The sequence below is a fragment of the Botryllus schlosseri genome, chromosome 12 (assembly GCF_051294905.1).
Source record: "Botryllus schlosseri isolate E-star chromosome 12, Bs_hap1, whole genome shotgun sequence".
Lineage (NCBI taxonomy): Eukaryota > Metazoa > Chordata > Ascidiacea > Stolidobranchia > Styelidae > Botryllus > Botryllus schlosseri.
In genome coordinates this window covers 22,787,487-22,809,458 of record NC_137247.1, presented here as the reverse complement: position 1 = coordinate 22,809,458, position 21,972 = coordinate 22,787,487, and the positions used below count along the sequence as shown (strand labels likewise).

The following is a 21,972-nucleotide window of genomic DNA, read 5'->3' as shown; positions in this document are numbered from 1 at the left end:
GCCATGCTCCATGAAAGTTTTACATCACACTAAATTACAGGTAATTTGGTGTATTTTAGACCGATACCGTACCTATTTCATTGCACTTTGTGACTATGCTGTGGGTTAATCATGACTTCACAGATGTCATTTCCACTAAAGTGAATAGCTTTGTACTACATATTTTGTATGCTATACTTCCGCATTGGAAAATAGTATTGAAAATATAATTTTATTGATATCTGTACTCTTGGTGGCAAAGAGCGTATAATTTCAGAAGGCCTACTTAAAAAGTCATCTACTTGGCTCGAATCAATAGAATTGATAGTGACCAGTGAACGCGGCCCATGACGAATTCAGCCCATTGAACTCGGCCTTTGGTGAACTCGGCCAATGGTGACTTTATCAATAAAACTTATTGCAAATGTCGTGAATTGTAATAATTATAGGAGACAATGGCGAATTGGTGGTGGTGGATATGTCGTGCGAATGTTATTCCCACTGGGGGCGGTATCGTATGTCGGATGTACGAAATATTATAACAGACATACGGAGCTGTATAATGTTGACGGATAGTGCAGAACGTCAAGGATGAGATCGCACATGGTGAATTCGGTGTATCCCAAGATTAGGGTTGGAGGGGTTTAGGTTTATGTTAAAGACCAATTCACCATGGGCCGAGTTCACTAGTAATCGAATTGGTACTCGATTTAGATTCGAGTACTCATCTTCCCAGCCCAACTGATTTGTTAGTAGAATGTGTGAAGAGTCCACCTCGTACAGACCATTGTTTTTGTTCTTTAACCGGATGCTATGGACACCTGGTTTGAGTTCTTTTTAAATGTCTTCACTACACCTATTCTAATTATTTAAATTTTCTAGATCGACAATGTCTTCAATTGATGGCAACAACGTGAAGCAGACTGTACGAAGAATGCCTTCTAGACTGGGGCCGACATCGTTTGGAAGAATTACTGTCACATAGAACAAGCGTTGCTTTTACTCTACAAAATCGGTGCCGGGCCATGCTCGGGAAAAAGTCAGAAAGCAATTGAAGGTAAAAAACGTTCAACACACTATATGGAAACCAGGCGTGGTCAAAGTAATCATCTTTTGTACTGAAGTTGAAGTAATGTCATGACTTTATACACGTAGACGTAGACTTTATACACGTAGATGTAACAAGTTACAAGGTGTGTCAAATCTATTTGAAATGGGAGTCTAATAACTAATACGGAGTCAGACTCAAACCCCATTCATGGCGATACTGATTAGAATACACGCTTTCTCGTTTGTCGTCATCTATATTTCTTGTTGTCTGCTCGATACATTCGTACTCAGGAATTGTCCCACAATGTCATTTTCAAAGTGCTATTTTCGTTATAAATGTGCAGTATGCCATGCCATTGCCAGATATTGATGCATCACGAGATTCTGGGTGGCACAAACTCTGAATTTATTCGATTCGTTTGAACAGGGAACCTTCTATATTCCCATAAACTTGATTGCTGGACGTACTCGTTTCGAGAACAACAATATCGAATTTTAAACTATTGATCATTTGGTGGACAGTCGATTTCTATTGATAAAATTGCGGCATGTGGATGGAGCTGGAATTAATTGTAGCCCAGGGGTGGCCAACCTGCAGTCGTGGAAATGAAATTTGCGCGGCCGTCAACACGCAATTAAATTAGTATATACTGGCGGCCGTCGATTTTGGTGCGTATAATAAGCCGATATGAAAATATATATCAGTCTGGAGTTCACCGGTCATAGGCAAGGACAGTTTAATATGAATATTTGGCGTCTAATATGCCCAGGAATGCGGCCGTAGGCTGCTCAAGTAATCGAAATGCGGCCGTGAATAGCAAAAAGGTTGGCCATCTCTGTTCTAGCCCATAGTCGGTACATTAAATACGAATAGGACGATATATATTGTTCCTAGATCTATTTGCGACATATACACCAATGTACTCCAAAAATGCTTAGCGAACGTAATAAAACGGGAAATGAACCAGTGCCGCCAAAATCGCTGTTTAAATCTGCAAACAATTACCGCGATGCGAGCTACTCAACCCGAAGCCAGAAACCGCAAGAGACAATTGTTGATTGACTGCGACGATGACGTCATCGATAGGGAACAATTATGACGTCACAAGACGTCACAAGATGAAAGTCGGTGCCTATGATCCTGACCCCATGCCCTACCCTAACCCAAGCTTAAATTCAACCCTAACCCGTCCACTGGTCCACAGACCGTTGCATACTCCATAGTTGGTGGGGTGATTAGAGTAATCATTGTTTGCACTTGAGTAGAAGTAGTAGCAACGCTGTTAACTTCCACTCCAGTATCATTAGCGATTCACAAGGCTTGTAAAAATCACTTCAAAATGAATCAGGAAAGTTCTGAAAAGTAGACCTACACAAGTATGTACGTTTAAGAAGTTTCAAAAACTGTATTTATTGGAGGTATTACATACTTTTAGCGCGTTGTCATTAGGCCTGGGCAAAATCGAGTACCCGGGTGATTCGATGCTGAATTAAGTATTTTGCTTCGATTCGATTATCTCATTATGACGTCACAACATTATGAATGATGACAAGTTGTATGCAACTTCAAAGACAAAATTAACAGTTCTACATCACATTGAAGATTGTTTGGTAAAATGTTCGATCATACCTAGCTCATTGCACTTTGTGACAACACATGTGTCATTTACACGAACGTGCGTAGCTATGTCCTACATGTTTCGTATTCTGCGATTGAATCAATCACGGTCTCAAGGCCTCACAGTGGTACATAGAATCGAAATTCCAATGCTCGGTAAAGTATTATATAGTTTCGAATACTGAAAATATATAATACTTTACTGAGAATTAGAATTTCGACTCTATATTCGTACTCGAAAGTTACTTTCACTTACTCGACTCGAATCATTGGAATTAATACTCAATTCAGATTCAAGTACTCGAATCATTGTGGCCAGCCCTAGTTTTTGTAGGTGGACACTTCCAAACAAAGATGATGTGAGTAGTCGTAGTTAGTACTCAAGTATCAATAGCGATTTACAAGACATCAAACTACCTTTCAAGTGTAAGTAGAAAGTGAAGTTCGAAAAGTAGGCTACTGGGGTGAGTAGATTCAAAAAGCGGACACAGTCGAAATGTCGAGACTTATTGCATGTAGTCGTAGCAGGTTTGTAATGACTCGAGTCATGACTCGACTCGTGTCACGATTTTCTGATGACTTGACTTGACTCGAGTCAATCTGTGTATTGACTCGACGTGGACTCGAGTCATTGCGCATGACTCGAACCAAGTCATATGACTCGAGACTCAGACGGCTGAGACCAACTTTTCATTGCAATTTCGAAGTATAGTAAAGTGACCACACTATAGGGAATTCGTCTATTGGTACTTGTATTCGAAAGTGCGACCAGAAACTGCTGAAAGTGAGGAAAATGAGTATATTATGAATGAGAACCATTCAATATCGCCAAATACAGTTATAAAAAGTTGGTTAACAAGGCGTTAACTGGAAACTGAGCGGTCAACACAATGACTTGGACTCGGACACGAGTCATAACACCATGATTCGGGCTCGACCCTCAGATCGCTGACTTGGACTCGGACTTGACTCGGTGGTGAATTGAAAATGACTCGACTTGACTCGAGTCAAAACTATAAAATTGTGATTGACTTGTGACTTGGTTACATTCATGAGTCGTAGGTGCATGCTTTTGAACAGAGATGGTCAAAAACGTTGTTTTCAGCACTCAAGTAGAAGTATTTGTTGTGTCATCAATGGAGTAGAAGTAGTAGTAACGCCATGTATTTCCACTCTGGTACAAGCAGTGATTTACAAGGCTTGTCCAAACTAATTTATGTGCAAGTATAATTTCTGAAAAGTACTCAAGTATGTACTTTAGATGTTTTCAGGGTTGTAACCAAGTCACAAGTCAATCTCACTTATATAGTTTTGACTCGAGTCAATTCGAGTCATTTTCAATTCACCACCGAGTCAAGTCCAAGTCAACGAGTATAGGGTCGAGTCCGAGTCATGGTGTTATAATAGCAATTTACAACGTAGCTGGCATGGAGACTTAATATGTGAACTTGTGGTTTATAGCTCCCCCTAGTGGGTGGGTAACCCAATACATGACATAATAGAGGATGCGTAATGACAGTGTTACTAACAATGTCAGGGGCGATGTTATGCGGATTTGCTGTAAGTTGATCAGGATATATAGAGTATCAGATATCAGTATAATCAGATTAAGTTGATTGATATGGAATTCAGCGAAGAAGAATTGCTAAGAATATTCGATGACGTGAGTAGCCTATCTCCCTCTCGAAATGCATTCGTAATTGCTTCGTAAAACGTCTATAGGCAGCGGCAGCCTCATGTGCAATAATTCTTTCTCCCAGTAGATATTAGCATAGCAATCTACAACGTAGTTACGTTGTAAATTGCTATGATATTAGCCTAGAAGCTGTCGTTCAAGTATTCGTAGCATGTCTTGACGGGAATTTATATCTTTACAGATGGATGATGATGAGGTCACTCCACAAGATTCAGCCGTAGCGGGGAGTTCCGGGACCTGTATAAGCAGCGTCAATCCGTCCCTTACAGTTAAAGTGTGTTTTGGAGACACGCAACTGTCAGAAATAAAAAAAATTCTCGAAGCCACCATTGTCGACCTGGATGCATCAATGGTTGATGACATCAAGGACGAAATAATGCAAGACTTGAGTCGAATTTTTGGATCAAAATCGACAATGTTGGTGCAGTACTCGGAAATGCTCCGCAAAGCATACTGTGGAAGTCGTACCTACTACACCATCTGAAATGACAGTAAAGCGAATAATAACAACTGCTGCCCCAAAAATAATTCAACTACGGATGAATTCAAAATATTCGAATTCTTCAAAATCTACCATTGAAGATATTTCCATTACAAGTGATGACGAGAAGGTTTTGAAATATATGGCAGGCGCGTTACTGAAGTGGGGACTGCGGAATAGCTCGGGTGAAGATGCAAATTGGATTCGGTCGCAAATATCCTCAGACAGTTCATTACCATATGAATTCTCAAGAATTGACCGAGGATATTTGCTAGCACCAAAAGAGTCCTTTTTCGCGCTGATAGTGGAGGCAGAATACTCACTTCGAAGATTGATTTCCTCCAAATCAGTCAACGAGCATCAAATAATCAACAACCTGCATAAGAAAGCCGAAAGTTGGAACTCCGTCATGCAACTACTGATCACCCGTTTTATCCGTGCACGATCGCATATGCACTGGAAGCGGGTCCTCGAATACAGCAAGCTAGCGAAGTCCAAAAGTCGCAAATCTACTTCATCCCTCCGAAAATCATTGAAGGATTTGCACAAGTCCTAGTTAAATTAAGTTGAAATGCTAATCTTTATTTGATAAAAATTTTACAATAAAAACGTAACTTAATGATATATTCATGTATCGGAATGAACCCGGATATTTTTGCTGAAACTCATTAGGGGTGACTATCAGCCAATAGTATAGAATTGGAAAGAACATTGCATATCAATAATCACAAAATATGACGTCACTGGCATGAAATTTCGAATAATTGAGCAGAAAAGATAGCTATAGGTTATAGGCCGATTATTTTTAGATGATACACGAATTCCTTCCGTTGGCACAAACTAGGTTGGCGTGAACTAGATCGGTGACATCGTATTTTGTGATACGGATTTTGATATACAAATGTTCTTTTCAAGTTACTGACGATTACCTGAGATGATTGTCAGCAGAAATATTCGGATTATTTCAATATGAATATATTATTCAATTGTATACAAAGTTCTGTGCCTCCAGTAGTTTCATCATAAAAACCTAGAAAGCTTACTACAGGGGTTGCAGTATATTAGCGCCAGATATAGGGGCAAAATGGAGCAACTCTGCAGAGCGCGAGTTTGCACTGAAGAGTGCTACCGAGGGCGAGTCTGTGCGTGAGCATCGCTGTCGCTGGTGACCAAAGTATGCTTCCAATGGATCCTGATTAATTCTGCGGGGAAGTATGTACTGGGCACCCATTAACAGACATTCCCGAATAATTGCTACCATCGACTTGGTAGCCACTCGCAACCCTTCCTCAGTAGGGCGGCTAAGGAGCATCAACGAGCGATTCACGTCACCCGGGAGAACTCGGGATTGTGCCCGTACATGCCATTGATCCAGGTAATTAATGAAGTCATTCTCTAGCCAATGTAAACGGTCGTCATCTGCGGAATAGAATGGTCGACGATCAGGTTTGAATTTTGATCCTTGAAATCCCGAATTCATCGCGTCGAACCACTTATCCATATGCAGGATAAATTTGGACAGGGCGGGTTCATTATCTCTTATGGCTGTATATACCTATGGAAACCAAATAGACATAATTGCGAACGAAGAATTTTGTTCAAATTCATACGTCACCTAATGTAAATGAAAGTGTCTGCGCTGCCAGTCGGACATTCATTTTCTCCCAAGGCGTTGGAGAAATGTGCGACTCCGTTAAATGCGGATAGAACCGTAAATCACCACGAGCGATATCTGCCTGTAACTTTAAATGCAATCATACCATCATTTCCACAACAGACTTTCACTCACCCTTACCAACTCTTTGATGGGCTCCATCACTATAAATCCATCGTTCCACATGCACCTCTTCGAGTTCAATAGGTTATTGCGTGCAGTTTTGAGCAGATGTGGAGGGTCTGGCACAAAATAGATGTACCTGAATACACAATCGAGTCAATGTTCCTGTACTTATATCATCTCACTGCAAGGTGCATCACACATGAGAATAGAGCAAACAGATTGAACAAGGTGTGAACCCATAATGATAATTGCTGTAACAGAGCCCTGTTGTCGTTCAACCATGAAATGTATATATCTCGTAACCGAGAGACATCCTGTTCTAGAGTAATTTGCCTCTAGTATAAAACTACTGATTCTCTCGGATCAGTAGACTCATTTGCTAAACCTACTTGTAACAACGTCTGAAATATATTCGTATGTCTTGCGTATATCGGCGTCTTAAGAAGATCTCACCAGGAAACAGTACAGGACTCCAGGTTAAGTAGTCAGCCAGCTAAACCTATAATACTTTGGTTAGCTATACTTCTACTCACCAGGACATCTACTCAAGTATTGTTGCATGGCGCCCCAAGTGAAATCTTGAACGCTACTACGTTGAGTACGAGGACTTTCGACGTTGCCATCGAACTATCAATTTTCCGGACATTATTCAATATACGGTACGTGCTTATATTGCATTCTGAAATAAGTATCGCGACAGCCTATAATTCCCTAGCCAATTCGTGTATTACATGTTATATATTAATATATATTGTGCGCATGTTATTATGTCTCCTTGGCTAGTAACTACACCTACCTACAGTCGTTAATTCTAACGTTGATATCCCTAACATTGTTAAGCGTAAGAGCTTTACCAGGTAAGATTAACGGAATGAATGACGATGTGTCTAACAGCGATAACTTCTCAGATTTGATCTTTCCTGTGGTTATATTTGATTCAGCTTCACAGAGCGTGTCTAATATAAGTGATATTGAGGTTCATAAATTAGATATTTCCGCTTTGCGTGACGAAGTAGTTGATACTCACGCTAACGTTGAACGTTGGTTGGATAGTTTAATTTTAAATGTTAATTCAGAAATTGCCACCAACGTCGTCAAGGACAGTTTTCTTTTTGACGAGAAATCGCAGTTGAATACAAACGCGCGCGCCGCACAACTTGATGTATTGACTAGATTACGCTTGCGTCTAGTTTACGCGCTGCTAACTATGGCCCAATTTATTTCTGCTCAAATGTTAGATAGTGCTCAGCAGAGTAATGTAGCGGGCTTGGGCACTTGTGCGCAAACCGTGCGATTCATGCCTTTCAAATTGGTTCTCAGTAGAATTCGGAAAGAATTACAGCTTTTTCATTCAATCAAAAACTCGCTTAAACTTCAGCGAGAAGGCACATTATGTGCTGGCGTCACACGAATTACGATAAAAAAGCACGCCAATGTAATGATGTTCGCTCTTGGCACTGGATTGATTTTTGTAAAAAAATTGACAGAATCAGTGCAGGTTCAGGATTTTTAGTTGTGGTAGAAGCTGTTACAGCATCTGGCTCTGCCCGCTTCGGAATTGACCGTGTTATATTTTTTCTATCTTTGGATTTACAGGGTCCATTTTACATGAGACTGTTTCGTGAACATGATTTCCTTTTGGCCTTAAAAGCGCCATGTTTTATTTCACCGATTCAGCCATGGGCGTGGTGCAGTCGATACCACGTGGACGTTATACGTCAGAGACACGTTTTCCATACATGTCGCAATTTACAGACCGCGGGAAAATTCTTATTTTTTTCAGCCAGACGACCGCAATTTTCGTTTCAGAACATGATTGCTCCCACTCAAATTCGAGTTACATGAAACCGGTTCCTGTTTCCCGCGATATAGAACAGGACGTATTAGTGTCGCAAACAGGATATACTTCGCGAGATTCAGCTCTCGCAATGAATTCAAATTTAAACGTGCTCGTTTTTTTAATATACTGAATTGTCTCAGATCCTCTTACAGGCGTGACATAGTAAATTGTTCGAGCTAAATTTTGACATTAGGCAAACTTATTAAATTGGTTTTGCCTTTCACATTTCTCAGCGATACAGCGCTTATCGCAGACTCAGGACGTTGTAATTAGAATTGCACGCCGTCCATTTTTAACTGCTTCTACAGGCGTACATGTTCACGCGCCTCGATACAGGAAGTGGTTTTGAATTTGCTTTCACCTCTCACGTTAGCGTGTTCTCGCGTTAATGCGAATTATGAATTTTTTGCTAAACTTCGTTTATTTTTGAGGTACCCTACAGCGTGCAGTGCGTTCGCTTGGGTAGTTATAGAGAAGTTGGCTCAGTAACGCGCCATATTCGATTTCATACGACACTGGATTGGCCTTGAGCGCCCAGTGGACATATAGGGTTCTGCGTAATTGATTGATCATGACTTAGATATCGTTGTGACACCCTGTCCTTAGCTTTACGATCCGACCAGAGTGATATGTCAAAATGTGTCTCCATTCAAAGGACATTGCCGAAACAAATTAGCTATGGTAAATTGGGACTATGGTGCATTATCTAGATACCGTTACCCAACTGTGAGGATAAAAATAGCCAAGTTGTAATCCATTATGGACAGCGTATCCATATGCTACTTGAATTGAGATGCCGTCACTGGCAGCGTTGTAAAGTAGGAGAGAAGCGACGGTTGTCGATTGAACAGCCTGCAGCAAGTTTCAATCGTACCACTCCGAGCATACGTCTTCTACTAGCAACGATACAAGATGTCCAGATCAATCTGATTTTCGGTACCGTAGTCTTGTGTCCCAATTGAACGCATTTGAATGTAACGCTGAACATGCTATTCAAAAATCACTGCTCCCACTAAAATACGAACGCCGCATTATACTTGACACCAACCAAAGGTCGACCACGGTTTCGTCAAGCTAGCGATGTAATTCAGGCTGAACAATGTTTTAGACAGACTGTTGTAGTACAGGAAAGTTGTTCTTGCCGGAAGGGAGATTATCTGCTAAACAATAGTGCGTTTCGGGCAAAACTTATCACGAACAGCTACCCTATTAGATAACGGGACAGCTCATTCGGTCCAAATTTTCTAAATATCCGTATCCCACGGAAAATGTTCAATAATATGGCATTCTCATTTCGCAGAACGCGTCTGTAACTCAAATTCCAATCCCATTACATGATTGTAAAGTATATAGTTGAATCGACGCGCCACGTTGCTTACTTAGACGTTCTTAGATTGTCCAGTAAGGTGGATCCTTAGCCTGGAAGGTTTATGATAGCATTTTATCACACTTGTCTCTCCGCTTGTTTTTAATTCAGTAATTGCGTGAGTTGTATGCTTCTCATATCGCCAATCGTTATTACACCTTTACGGCCTTAAATGCTTTTAGGTGCAGCCTTTGTTTAATTCAATTGTAATTACCGAATTACCTGCCTTACGTCACGTCAACATAGGTGACCCGTCACGAAGTACTTCTAGATATGATTTTCTTTACTTCTACTTCTACTTCGTAATATTTTGTGATCTACTTATTTACTTTTCGCTATTCAGTTGTCAAGTAGAAGTAGTGTGTTCCTCCAATAAGGAAGATAGCCTGAGGAATTTCAGAGCTGTTTCACGGTGTACCGACATTAACATTTCATCAAAGTCAAGTGAAGCCAGGATTTTTTTCGCTTCGCGCACAGTCGTTGTAAATTGACAAATACGTTTTCCACGAAATGTCGGTGAATATAAATTAGGTTCCGTATTGTGTTGTTCCGCTCATACGGCACTGTCGCCATATCAAATTTCATCACATTAACTACGGCCATAAAACGCTAGAAACTACCGTTTTGCAATCGGGCAATTACCCTTTGTATCGTAATCTAGCAGCCTGGACATGTGCTAATAAGATAAGTGAACTCCAGTGTTGTTATTTTTAAGCTGCACCTGTTTTAGCAGACCACATTTGAAACTTTCTGGATAAATTACATGGAATATATTTTACGCTTTAAAACGTGGTATTATGTTTCTCTTTCAATTCCGAGAATCATACTTTGGTTTTAAATACTTCAGTTCTTTTGTCTACAGAACATACGGTTGATGTATACATGCAAGTACCGGTATAGTAATTCCCCATTTTCCGGAATAAGGATACACTATATGGTAAAAATTACGATCCAACATATTTTCGATTAACGCTGGCCTAAATACTCGCGCAAAGATTGACAGTCCATGCAAACGAATTGAGACTGTTTTCAAAACTACTAGTACTTTTACCACCTCAGCACGTCAAGTAGTTACCCTCCATATGGCTTGTAGTTACAGGGCTTTGGAGACATTTATTTCATTTTATTTTATTGTTAGTTGTTTATCTTGTGTCGTATTCGTGCTAAGCCTAGTTGTTAAGTCCTTTTCAAAGTGATGCTGGCTGTCGTGTGCTGTTTCAGATTGCTCGCACAATACCGCACGATACCGCGCAATCGCTTCCGGTGCATCAAGCTCTCATAGTGGAAGGGACATCGAACGTTTTCGATCGACTTGGGGGAAAAACTCTGGCATTAAATTTCGTGTTACGAAATCAAAGGTACCGATTCGCAACGAAACGAGAAATCGGGAAAACGGTTGACGCCGACAGTACACTACCAACTGCGGCAAAAAGGATGCTGACTGATGACCACATGTCCACAGCAGATTACCGACGTAATACCGCTCTCTACCTCATTCGGCCGACCGACTCAACCTCGACCGACGTAATACCGCTCTCTACATCAATCGACCGATTTGGTCGCCACGTACGACATATGCAGTTATGGTACTGCGAGAGCCCAATCCCCTGAAATCTGTTCAAGCCAGACCAGCCGGGAATACAAACAAATACTACGCAGTTTTCCACACCCGAAAAGAAAAGCCAGACCCCATCTGTAACCTGCCTTGGATATGCTACAGCAGGCAGATATGTCCCTCAGCTATGAGTAGCAGATGTGCACCGCGCGCGAGATAGACAGAGGTATACGTCGATTTATACCCAGTCTTGATTATACTGATCGAAGTATAATCAGTTTTATGTAACGGCCACATTGTATATCTCGGTGGCCACGGACTTGTTTATGAAGTTGGATAGCCTCCCAGACTTGGCAGATGTAACACACTTGATATTTGAGCCTACTGGGATGTATTGTGTTGTGTTATTCTAGCATTTTTTTGTTAGGCTAGAATTATTTCGTATTGTTAGTGTTAGATGTTGTGCTGTGTATTTCAATTGGATCGACTTGTATATTAGGAAACAATTAATAAAAACCTTACTAGTGCAACGCCACTTAAGTAAACAAAAAGATTATAGGCCTAATGCCTTTGCTATTGTTTCGATCTTGTGTTAGTCTCGTATTTTCTTAGGCAACAATTGCCTGGTATGTTGGAGGCTAAAAATTGTGTTGTGTTTTCGTTAGCTAACTTAGAAAAGCTGTAGAAAACTATATGTTCTGACATTATGAAATTGTTTAATCAAAAATTAGGCTCAATTCCTTGCCATTGTTAGATATTCTGTGTAACTTGTGTAGTCACTACAAGGGTCGTTGAATAATTGCCTAGACACTTTCATCTGCCTACTCAAGTGCCTTCTATTAGGGACGGTGGACCCTTTCCGTAAATTATTGGACTCCACATCTTGAATTTATGTGTTATTTCATGGTTGTGTAATTGGCTTTTCCACTTAATTAACTAATTAAGTTTCCTTTTCATTGAAGGGATAGTGTAACAGAGCCCTGTTGTCGTTCAACCATGAAATGTATATATCTCGTAACCGAGAGACATCCTGTTCTAGAGTAATTTGCCTCTAGTATAAAACTACTGATTCTCTCGGATCAGTAGACTCATTTGCTAAACCTACTTGTAACAACGTCTGAAATATATTCGTATGTCTTGCGTATATCGGCGTCTTAAGAAGATCTCACCAGGAAACAGTACAGGACTCCAGGTTAAGTAGTCAGCCAGCTAAACCTATAATACTTTGGTTAGCTATACTTCTACTCACCAGGACATCTACTCAAGTATTGTTGCATTGCTCAAGAATTTCCACCTGGAAGGCTCGACGGGGTTATTCATCCGATATGGTGGGCTGCCATCTTCCTCGGTATTGCATAACAGTTTCATGACTGACCGGTTAGCAGGCAAACCATCACCTTGACAAAGAAAAAAATCCAAAGTACCGCGATGGTAATACAACGAATAAGAACAGCCTCAATAATTTTGGAAAGTAACTTACAGACCACTCCTATAATTGTAGCCTGTGTGCGATAAGGAATTTCAACCAGCAAGTTGCTCAATATCATAAATAAATCTTCTGTTGATGCCCCAACCGTTGGGTAAAAGGCCACTACGCCATCTAGCTTCTGGTTTGTGATACCTGGAAACAGTATTTACATATTTTAATTCAAGGATAGAAGGTCACGATAATACCTCTGATGAACACAGCCAGCATTTGAGAAGCCACTCTTGAAGATGATGACGATAAGCAATTGATATCTTCATTTTCATAATCCACAAAACCTATCACATTACCACTTGATGATTGAAACACGAGATCCTCTACAATAAGAAGACAAAGATTGTAGTAGGCCTATACATCACATAATTGAACAATAGCCACCTTTGATGGTCATTTCGTCAAAGCATAATACAACAAACTGTTCATGAAAATTTTCTGAGGATTTAATGATAGCGGAAATTCGCTTGGCAACACCATCCTGAAATTCGGTTTACATCTATTTAAATCTTTCGATTTTTCGTGGCGAAGTGTCCTTGCTGACGGCAATACCATCACTTTCTGAACCAACCTGTAAGCGGCTGGCGATTTTGCGTATAACATCAAGCAATATCTACAATATAAGAAAAATGAGAAAATTCATAATGGTACACATGCAAGAACTGACCTAATCACTGAAGGTGGATATCGTCTGCCATGGAAGCTTTCAGACTGTTGCAAGCGTCGCTGATTATTCCACCACTCTTTCAAAAAATCATCATCTGTCGAAACATTCACCATCAATTCCTCCAGATTCTCGGACACAGTCAAACCATGCTCTTTCCACTCTTTCTCTAGATGACGGAATCTGGACGAATCGTAAGTAAACGAAACGGTACACAAATTCCATACCAATATAACTAAAACAGCATACCTAGATCTGTACTGGCAAACTGTTAATTTCAATCTATCCTTGCTACAGCTGGTTAAGGGAGCATTGCTGCTCAATGGCAAGTACTCTGTCTCTTCCTTCCTCTTCAATTTACGTTGAAGGTTTTCGGCGCATCTTACATGGAAGGCCATGCACGAGGTACAAATCGCTGTATGCCCTAGAAAAGCCACTTCACAATCTTGACTGAAGAATCTGTTCATAATACATTGTTGGCAAGGATGATAATATATATTAACTCAAGTGCCAGTACCTTTTTTGGAATACTTTACTGCCATTTTGTGCAGAGACAACATTTCTGCATGCCCAAGAGTTTTTGTCGTGAACTTCATTATAACCAGAGCACACTTTTGCGCTTAGGATTTTGCGCAGCATTTGCTCCAAAGTGTTGTTTTCAAATTTGAACGAGGTTGACAAATTACTTGCATAAACGCCACCGTATGCAATGCAAAATTTGATCATGCCGTCTACGTCATTAATAAGTATGCTTGCGGATGGTGATGCATGCAGAATATTATCGCTATAATACGATAAGTGAATTGAAGTGGATGATAACTGAAACATACGCCAACCATCAGTTGCTGATGTTTTCCACGAATTTACAATATCACCGATAGAGCAAATGGATGGTTTCGAATTGATTATAGGAGGTGAATACTTTGCAATTAATCGCCTTTCGCTGGGACATTTTGATGTGTGATATTTTTGTGGTAAATTTAACGTTGGGAGGGATCCAAATTTGTTACAACTTTTACAACTATTTTTTTGAATATCAGAGTCCTTGAAATGTCTGGAGCAGATGAAAGTCAATCCGTCTAGCACTTTCTTCTTGAACACCACGTCGTACCGGAATTTGAATATTATCTGTAAATAAAATAAATTAAAAATCATTTTGTTGGCATAATAAAAAAATTATCGTTACAGAGTATAATAAAGTCTTAATTCCTACTGACAAACGAATAATCTTTTCTACATAACTCAATACAATACAATACAATGTATGCCTGGTGAAACTTTTCAGCCCAATCTTTTGTCGGCATCCCAAACCTCATTCCTGTTGTAGTTGGAATCTTGTACAATCTGTTCTTGCCTGTACTAGAGCTGTTGCAATGTGGAAGGCAGCAATATTTACCACCTCTGCTTCTCTTGCGATCTGGAGCCATTGGCTAGCCTTCACTACCGCAATTCTGAGTTACTGAGATCAACTATATGAAAACTATATCCATAAAAAACAGATTATAAAATCTACCTGCACAAATACAGGCATTCGAGACGAAATATACCTACATCTAACATTTATTAGAACCTACAGCAACGTAATAATAGAGCTGAACAGGCTGCTTGTTACGCGAGTATGTTACCCACCCACTAGTAGTGCTGTCGGTCACAACATCGCGAGCTCTCAAAGCCTAGTCTCCATGCCAGCTACGTTGTAAATTGCTATGGTGTTATGACTCAAGTTCAAGCCATTGCATTGACTGCTCATTTTCCAGTTAAATTCTTGTTTAATCCACTTTTTATAACTCTGTTCGGTGATATCAACGGTTTTCATTTATAATATAGGCTACTGATTTCTCTCACCTTTAACAGTTTCTGGTCACATTTTCAAGTACCGCTACCATTAGACGATATACCAATAGTGTGGTTACTTTACTATTTTTCGAAATTACAATGGAATATCGGTCTTGGCTGTCTGAGTCTCGATTCATATGACTTGGTCCGAGTCATTACATAGATTGACTCGAGTCATCAGAAAATCGCAAGTCGACTCATTACAATTACAGCCCTGGGTGTTTCCACAAGTTGATTCGATTGGCTGGTTGCATACTTGGTATCGCTAGTTCAAAAGCTCTCCACACTCAAGTAGACGCAGTAGTCATAGTATCGTCATAAATTTTCACTCAAGTACAAATAGAAGTAGCGATTTTCAAGACATATTACAATTAATGCAAGTGGAAATATATATTAAAGTTCTGATACATATTTCATGTGCTATGAAGAGTGGATCTACATCAGGGTTGTAATGACTCGAGTCATGACTCGACTCGAGTCCGACTCGAGTCACGATATTCTAATGACTCGAGTCATTTTCTCCAAATACCGAAATGACTCGACTCAACTTGGACTCTAGTCATTGCGCATGACTCGAACCAAGTCATATGACTCGAGACTCAGACGGCCACGACTGACATTTCATTGTAATTTCGAAGAGTAGTAAAGTAAGTAAAGTAACCACACTTTCGGAATTTCGTCTAATGGTACTGGTTCTTGAAAATGTGACCAGGAACTGCTAAAAGAGAAGAAATTAGTGTATTATAAATTCGAACTATTCGATATCATCAAACAGAGTTATAAAAAGTGGGTTTAACAAGACTTAAACTGGAAACTGAGCAGTCAACACAATGACTTGAACTCGGACTCGACCCTCTGCTCGATGACTTGGACTCGGACTTGACTCGGTGGTGAAGTAAAAATGACTCGACTTGACTCGAGTCTAAACTATAAAAGTGAGATTGACTTGTGACTCGGAGCCTTGTGACTTAGCTACAACCCTGATCTACATACAATTTGCTGACATTGTTTCATGTGCTTCAGGCAAAACAAGGACTGAGAAGAAACCTGTTGTTGCAACCAAAGTTTATTGCCAAAGACGAATACAAGCTCGCGCTCTTAACATGATGCTGTGCAGCCGATGCATCGTTTTACGTCTTGCAATGGTAGTTTCTACTTATGATTGCTTATGTCTGTTTTTAATTGTCTTAGCAGTTGTCCTTTGTCAAATTCCTTTGACACGTTTCTTTCAAATTTCTCGTATTCACCTCAATTGGAATGTTTGTCATGTTAGTTAGTTAGAACTAGCTGATATTTCAGAATATGAAATAAATGTGTCGCATGAATTTTGGAAATATCAGCTAGTTCTAACTAACTAACATGACAAACATTCCAATTGAGGTGAATACGAGCCAAAAAAATCATGATTGGAATTAATTATTCGATTAAAATCGATTTTAATCAGAGGCAAAATGATTTAAACCGGAACCCTATGTGGACGGGTTAGGGTTGAATTTAAGCTTGGGTTAGGGTAGGGCATGGGGTCAGGATCATAGGCGCCGACTTTTATTTTTTTACAAGGTGGCAAAGTCTTGTGACGTCATAATTGTTCCCTATCGATGACGTCATCGTCGCAGCCAATCAACAATTGTCTCCTGCGGTTTCTGGCTTCGGGTTGAGTAGCTCGCCTCGCGGCAATTGTTTGCAGATTTAAACAGCGATTTTGGCGGCACTAGGGCATTTTCCGTTTTATTACGTTCGCTAAGCATTTTTGGAGTACATTGGTGTATATGTCGCAAATAGATCTAGGAACAATATATAACGTCCAATTCGTATTTAATGTACCGACTATGGGCTAGAACAGAGATGGCCAACCTTTTTGCTATTCAAGGCCGCATTTCGATTACTTGAGCAGCCTACGGCCGCATTCCTGGGCATATTAGACGCCAAATATTCATATTAAACTGTCCTTGCCCATGACCGGTGAACTCCGGACTAATATATATTTTCATATCGGCTTATTATACGCACCAAAATCGACGGCCGCCAGTATATACTAATTTAATTACGTGTTGACGGCAGCGCAAATTTCATTTCCACGACTGCAGGTTGGCCACCCCTGGGCTACAATTAATTCCAGCTCCATCCACATGCCGCGATTTCATCAATAGAAATTGACTGTCCACCAAATGATCAATAGTTTAAAATTCCATATTGTTGTTCTCGAAACGAGTACGTCCAGCAATTAAGTTTATGGGAATATAGAAGGTTCCCTGTTCAAACGAATCAAATAGATTCAGAGTTTGTGCCACCCAGAATCTCGTGATGCATCAATATCTGGTAATGGCATGGCATACGGCACGTTTATAACGAAAATAACACTTTGAAAATGACATTGTGGGACAATTCCTGAGTACGAATGTAACGAGCAGACAACAAGAAATATAGATGACGACAAACGAGAAAGCGTGTGTTCTAATCAGTATCGCCATGAATGGGTTTTGAGTCTGACTCCGTATTAGTTTAGACTCCCATTTCAAATAGATTTGACACACCTTGTAACTTGTTACATCTACGTGTATAAAGTCTACGTCTACGTGTATAAAGTCATGACATTACTTCAACTTCAGTACAAAAGATGATTACTTTGACCACGCCTGGTTTCCATATAGTGTGTTGAACGTTTTTTTACCTTCAATTGCTTTCTGACTTTTTCCCGAGCATGGCCCGGCACCGATTTTGTGGAGTAAAAGCAACGCTTGTTCTATGTGACAGTAGTTTTACCAAACGATGTCGGCCCCAGTCTAGAAGGCATTCTTCGTACAGTCTGCTTCACGTTGTTGCCATCAATTGAAGACATTGTCGATCTAGAAAATTTAAATAATTAGAATAGGTGTAGTGAAGACATTTAACAAGAACTCAAACCAGGTATCTATAGCATCCGGTTAAAGAACAAAAACAATGGTCTGTACGAGCTGGACTCTTCACACATTCTACTAACAAATCAGTTGGGCTGGGAAGATGAGTACTCGAATCTAAATCGAGTACCAATTCGATTACTAGTGAACTCGGCCCATGGTGAATTGGGCTTTAACATAAACCTAAACCCCTCCAACCCTAATCTTGGGATACACCGAATTCACCATGTGCGATCTCATCCTTGACGTTCTGCACTATTCGTCAACATTATACAGCTCCGTATGTCTGTTATAATATTTTCTACATCCGACATACGATACCGCCCCCAGTGGGAATAACATTCGCACGACATATCCACCACCACCAATTCGCCATTGTCTCCAATAATTATTACAATTCACGACATTTGCAATAAGTTTTATTGATAAAGTCACCATTGGCCGAGTTCACCAAAGGCCGAGTTCAATGGGCTGAATTCGTCATGGGCCGCGTTCACTGGTCACTATCAATTCTATTGATTCGAGCCAAGTAGATGACTTTTTAAGTAGGCCTTCTGAAATTATACGCTCTTTGCCACCAAGAGTACAGATATCAATAAAATTATATTTTCAATACTATTTTCCAATGCGGAAGTAGCATACAAAATATGTAGTACAAAGCTATTCACTTTAGTGGAAATGACATCTGTGAAGTCATGATTAACCCACAGCATAGTCACAAAGTGCAATGAAATAGGTACGGTATCGGTCTAAAATACACCAAATTACCTGTAATTCAGTGTGATGTAAAACTTTCATGGAGCATGGCATCATTGTGTTCTTTGTGGTAACATAAAAGATACGTTTTCAACTTTCCACAATACTCATACATACTGTTATGAGTATGACATCATAATGTGTGATTACGAATACTTGACACCTAACACCAGATTCAGAATCAATCACCTAGGTGCTCGATTTCACTGTGAATAATGGCACACTTGGATTCAACGATACATCGAGTCGTGGAGTTACAATATCAAAATATCATGCAGCCATTTTGAGCACCACTGGCGAAATCCTGATCGGGAACCACCGTCACAGAGTCTATTTGCGCATCATTTAAGACAATTTTTCAGGCTAATAAATCGCTGATTAATGAACATGCACAATCATAAATCATCGCAACTCCTCACTCCAACTCAGCCCAACAATTTCATGGGGTTGGCAGAAAATTTTGAAAAAAAATTTTTTTGGCGTTTCTGGGCAAATTCAAAATTTTCAAACTCTGCGTAAACCGCGAATATTGGTTGGAATGAATTCAAATTTGGTGTGCGTCGTTTTTTAAGGCAACCTAACGATTTAATCACGTAGCACGCAAGATTAGGGAAAAAAGGTTATTTTTGAACAGCCCTAATGGACAACTTATTGACAGAAACCGATATATTGCAACACGTAATCGACTTTGCAGCATCAACGGGACGACGTATGTAATTATTGATATTTGACTTCCGACTGAGAATATAATGTACTGAATTTGCAAGTTAGCTTGTGTTAGTGATGGCATTTATTTTCATGTGGTGTAAAAGACCAAGCTATTATAAGCACCATAAGATGCTTTTATTATTAATAATAAAGTTTGCGGGGTAGTATCGCAATTAACTCAGGTAAAAGGAACATTTCAGATCAAACAAAATCAAAAGTAAGTCTGCCATGCAGAACGACTCACAGAGATAACGATCCTTTGCAAGATATCGCGGGCTTTCAATCGCCATATAACAAAAAAACTAGGCGATGCTTGTTTTAACGATCCTTGCTGCAATTATTTAAAGCAGCATTTCTAGGCGTTACAAGAAAACTGATTCTTTGGGAATGTTACAAATGGAATGAGAAGCGGTGTTGGTACCAGGTCATTACCTTCGAGTCACAAGTTATCTCGAGTCATCGCACATTTAAACTCGAGTCAAGTCAAGTCAATCGATTTTTGAAAGTGACTCGAGTCAAGTCATTCGTTTTTTAAAGTGACTCGGGTCTGGTCGAGTCCAGTCAAGCTATTTGCTCACTTAACCCTTTGGAAGGGAGGACATTTTTCGCAACATTGACCGTCACATTTCAAATTCATACGGTGACCTCCCCGAAACTTGAACCCAGGTCGTTCCAGTTTTATAGTGAGCTGCGAATAGCGCTGTCCGATCCCTCCGATCTCGCGCTCTTTCGACAACCTATAACATGTCTATGTTATTTCAATTTAAATAAACAAAGTAGTGCTCCAAAGAAATCGTTTTCTTCAAGACTTTTAAGCCCGGCATCGAGGATGGCATCAGAGAGTCGAAAACGAGACCTTATTGCCGAGGCGGGTAACTTCTGCAGTCGGCGCGTCGGATATGGAAAAATAAAGTACTTGGCGGGCCGGATCCCTGAATCGATATATCAAACGCTTATTTGTCCCCTTATAGCAGTGCTTTTCAACCTGTGTGACGGTTCGCACTGATGCGAATAAAAAAAATTGCAGTGCGAATGACGAAGGTGGTGCGAATGGTGCGAACGAAAAATCCGGATAAATGCGACTGATTATCGAGAATAACTGCTAATTTTTCTGACGTGGAGTAATTCAAATAAACCTGATAGGAAATTCCAGGGCGCAATTGTAAAAACTTGTTTAACTTGACGCACCACTAATCGTAGCTCTCACAAGCCGTAGTGAATTATTATTTTCGCACTATAAATATTACGCAATGAAAAGCCTGGTTTGGAAGCTGGTGTAGTTATACATACAGTATATCAGCTCGTATGAGTTTTCACTCGTGTACAACTTCGTTTGTGTTATATATATAGAGCTATATCGATACGGAATTTTGACCCTTAGTGACTGTACTGACGTGAAACAATCATATTGGGAACAACTGCGAAGTAGGCCTACACTTTCTTACACTGCCATTATTGACTTTTTACAGATGGACGCAGAACGAAAATGGAGACAGCACTATAAATGCAGGACCATAACTGCCGCACCCCCCCCCCCCCACCGAGCTCGAAGGGGGCCCTAAATTATTTCGTGAATTAGCATCAATTATAAAGTATTTTTTGAAAATTTATGGCGCTTTTTCAAGATTTCAAGTTGTCAAATATCTTGATTATTAGGTACTCTTCACCCAAGAAAAAATACGCAAGATTGATAGAAATGGGCATATCGGCGTTGGCCATTACCGCGCCACGACGCAACAAGATGTAAAGTTTAAGGCCGTGTAACATCCGACTCCAAGAAATGTGCCAGAATGATCGGCAGCGAGAAAACTTTTGCCGAAAAGAACTGCGATTATGCTGAACCAAAAGGTTCAATTGTCCATAGGCGCCTAAATGACCGACGCCGAATATTCCTGTCTTAGCAATCTGAACCTCACAAGAGAAATACCATCCCGCAGGGAAATATTATATGCCAGTGAAGAAATACCAATTTGAAATCGTGTGCGCCTTCTAGTTTAGTACATTTATGCTGCTATATAATTTATGATATAGCGGAGGTCACGAAATAACAGCATTTAACGAAGTCATACCAACGGGTCCGTCCGCCTGAAGATGTTTAATTAACCTATTATTTACGGGCCCTACAGTTTCCAAGACACCTCACTCAGCTCTACCCGTAAATCTGATAACGCGAGCAGCGAGGACAAGAAATTGATAGCAATATATATGCAATTCCCGATCTTATTCACCGATTTTATTATGAATTATTGACTATTTTCGCGCTTGG

General features: G+C 40.1%; 2 protein-coding genes and 1 long non-coding RNA gene across 8 annotated transcripts; 2 read left to right on the top strand and 1 right to left on the bottom strand.

The window, feature by feature from the left end:
* The first annotated feature begins 4,179 nt into the window (after window positions 1-4,179).
* On the top strand, window positions 4,180-4,827 carry LOC145452685 (uncharacterized). The gene is made up of 2 exons (XM_080330854.1): window positions 4,180-4,310; window positions 4,525-4,827. Exons 1-2 carry the CDS (start codon window positions 4,269-4,271, stop codon window positions 4,825-4,827), a joined length of 345 nt encoding a protein of 114 aa, XP_080186980.1. The 5' UTR covers window positions 4,180-4,268.
* A 1,585-nt stretch (window positions 4,828-6,412) lies between these two features.
* Window positions 6,413-14,984, bottom strand: LOC145451882 (uncharacterized). Of its 6 annotated transcripts, none has more exons than XM_080330102.1 (9): window positions 14,027-14,984; window positions 13,759-13,968; window positions 13,513-13,692; window positions 13,230-13,458; window positions 13,040-13,168; window positions 12,846-12,986; window positions 12,660-12,762; window positions 6,620-6,740; window positions 6,413-6,566 (listed from the first exon to the last, which is right to left on the bottom strand). In XM_080330102.1, exons 4-9 carry the CDS (start codon window positions 13,240-13,242, stop codon window positions 6,429-6,431), a joined length of 645 nt encoding a protein of 214 aa, XP_080186228.1. In that variant the 5' UTR covers window positions 13,243-13,458; window positions 13,513-13,692; window positions 13,759-13,968; window positions 14,027-14,984; the 3' UTR covers window positions 6,413-6,428. The 6 variants fall into 6 exon arrangements, 3 of the variants coding, with proteins under 3 accessions (XP_080186228.1, XP_080186227.1, XP_080186229.1); XM_080330101.1 differs by having other exon boundaries at window positions 6,414-6,560; window positions 6,614-6,740; XR_013919114.1 differs by having other exon boundaries at window positions 6,440-6,566; window positions 6,620-6,720.
* LOC145451883 (uncharacterized) lies at window positions 6,855-12,509 on the top strand. Its single transcript, XR_013919115.1, has 2 exons — window positions 6,855-11,832; window positions 11,891-12,509. It is a non-coding gene; the product is annotated as an uncharacterized LOC145451883 (long non-coding RNA).
* Window positions 14,985-21,972: the final 6,988 nt, after the last annotated feature.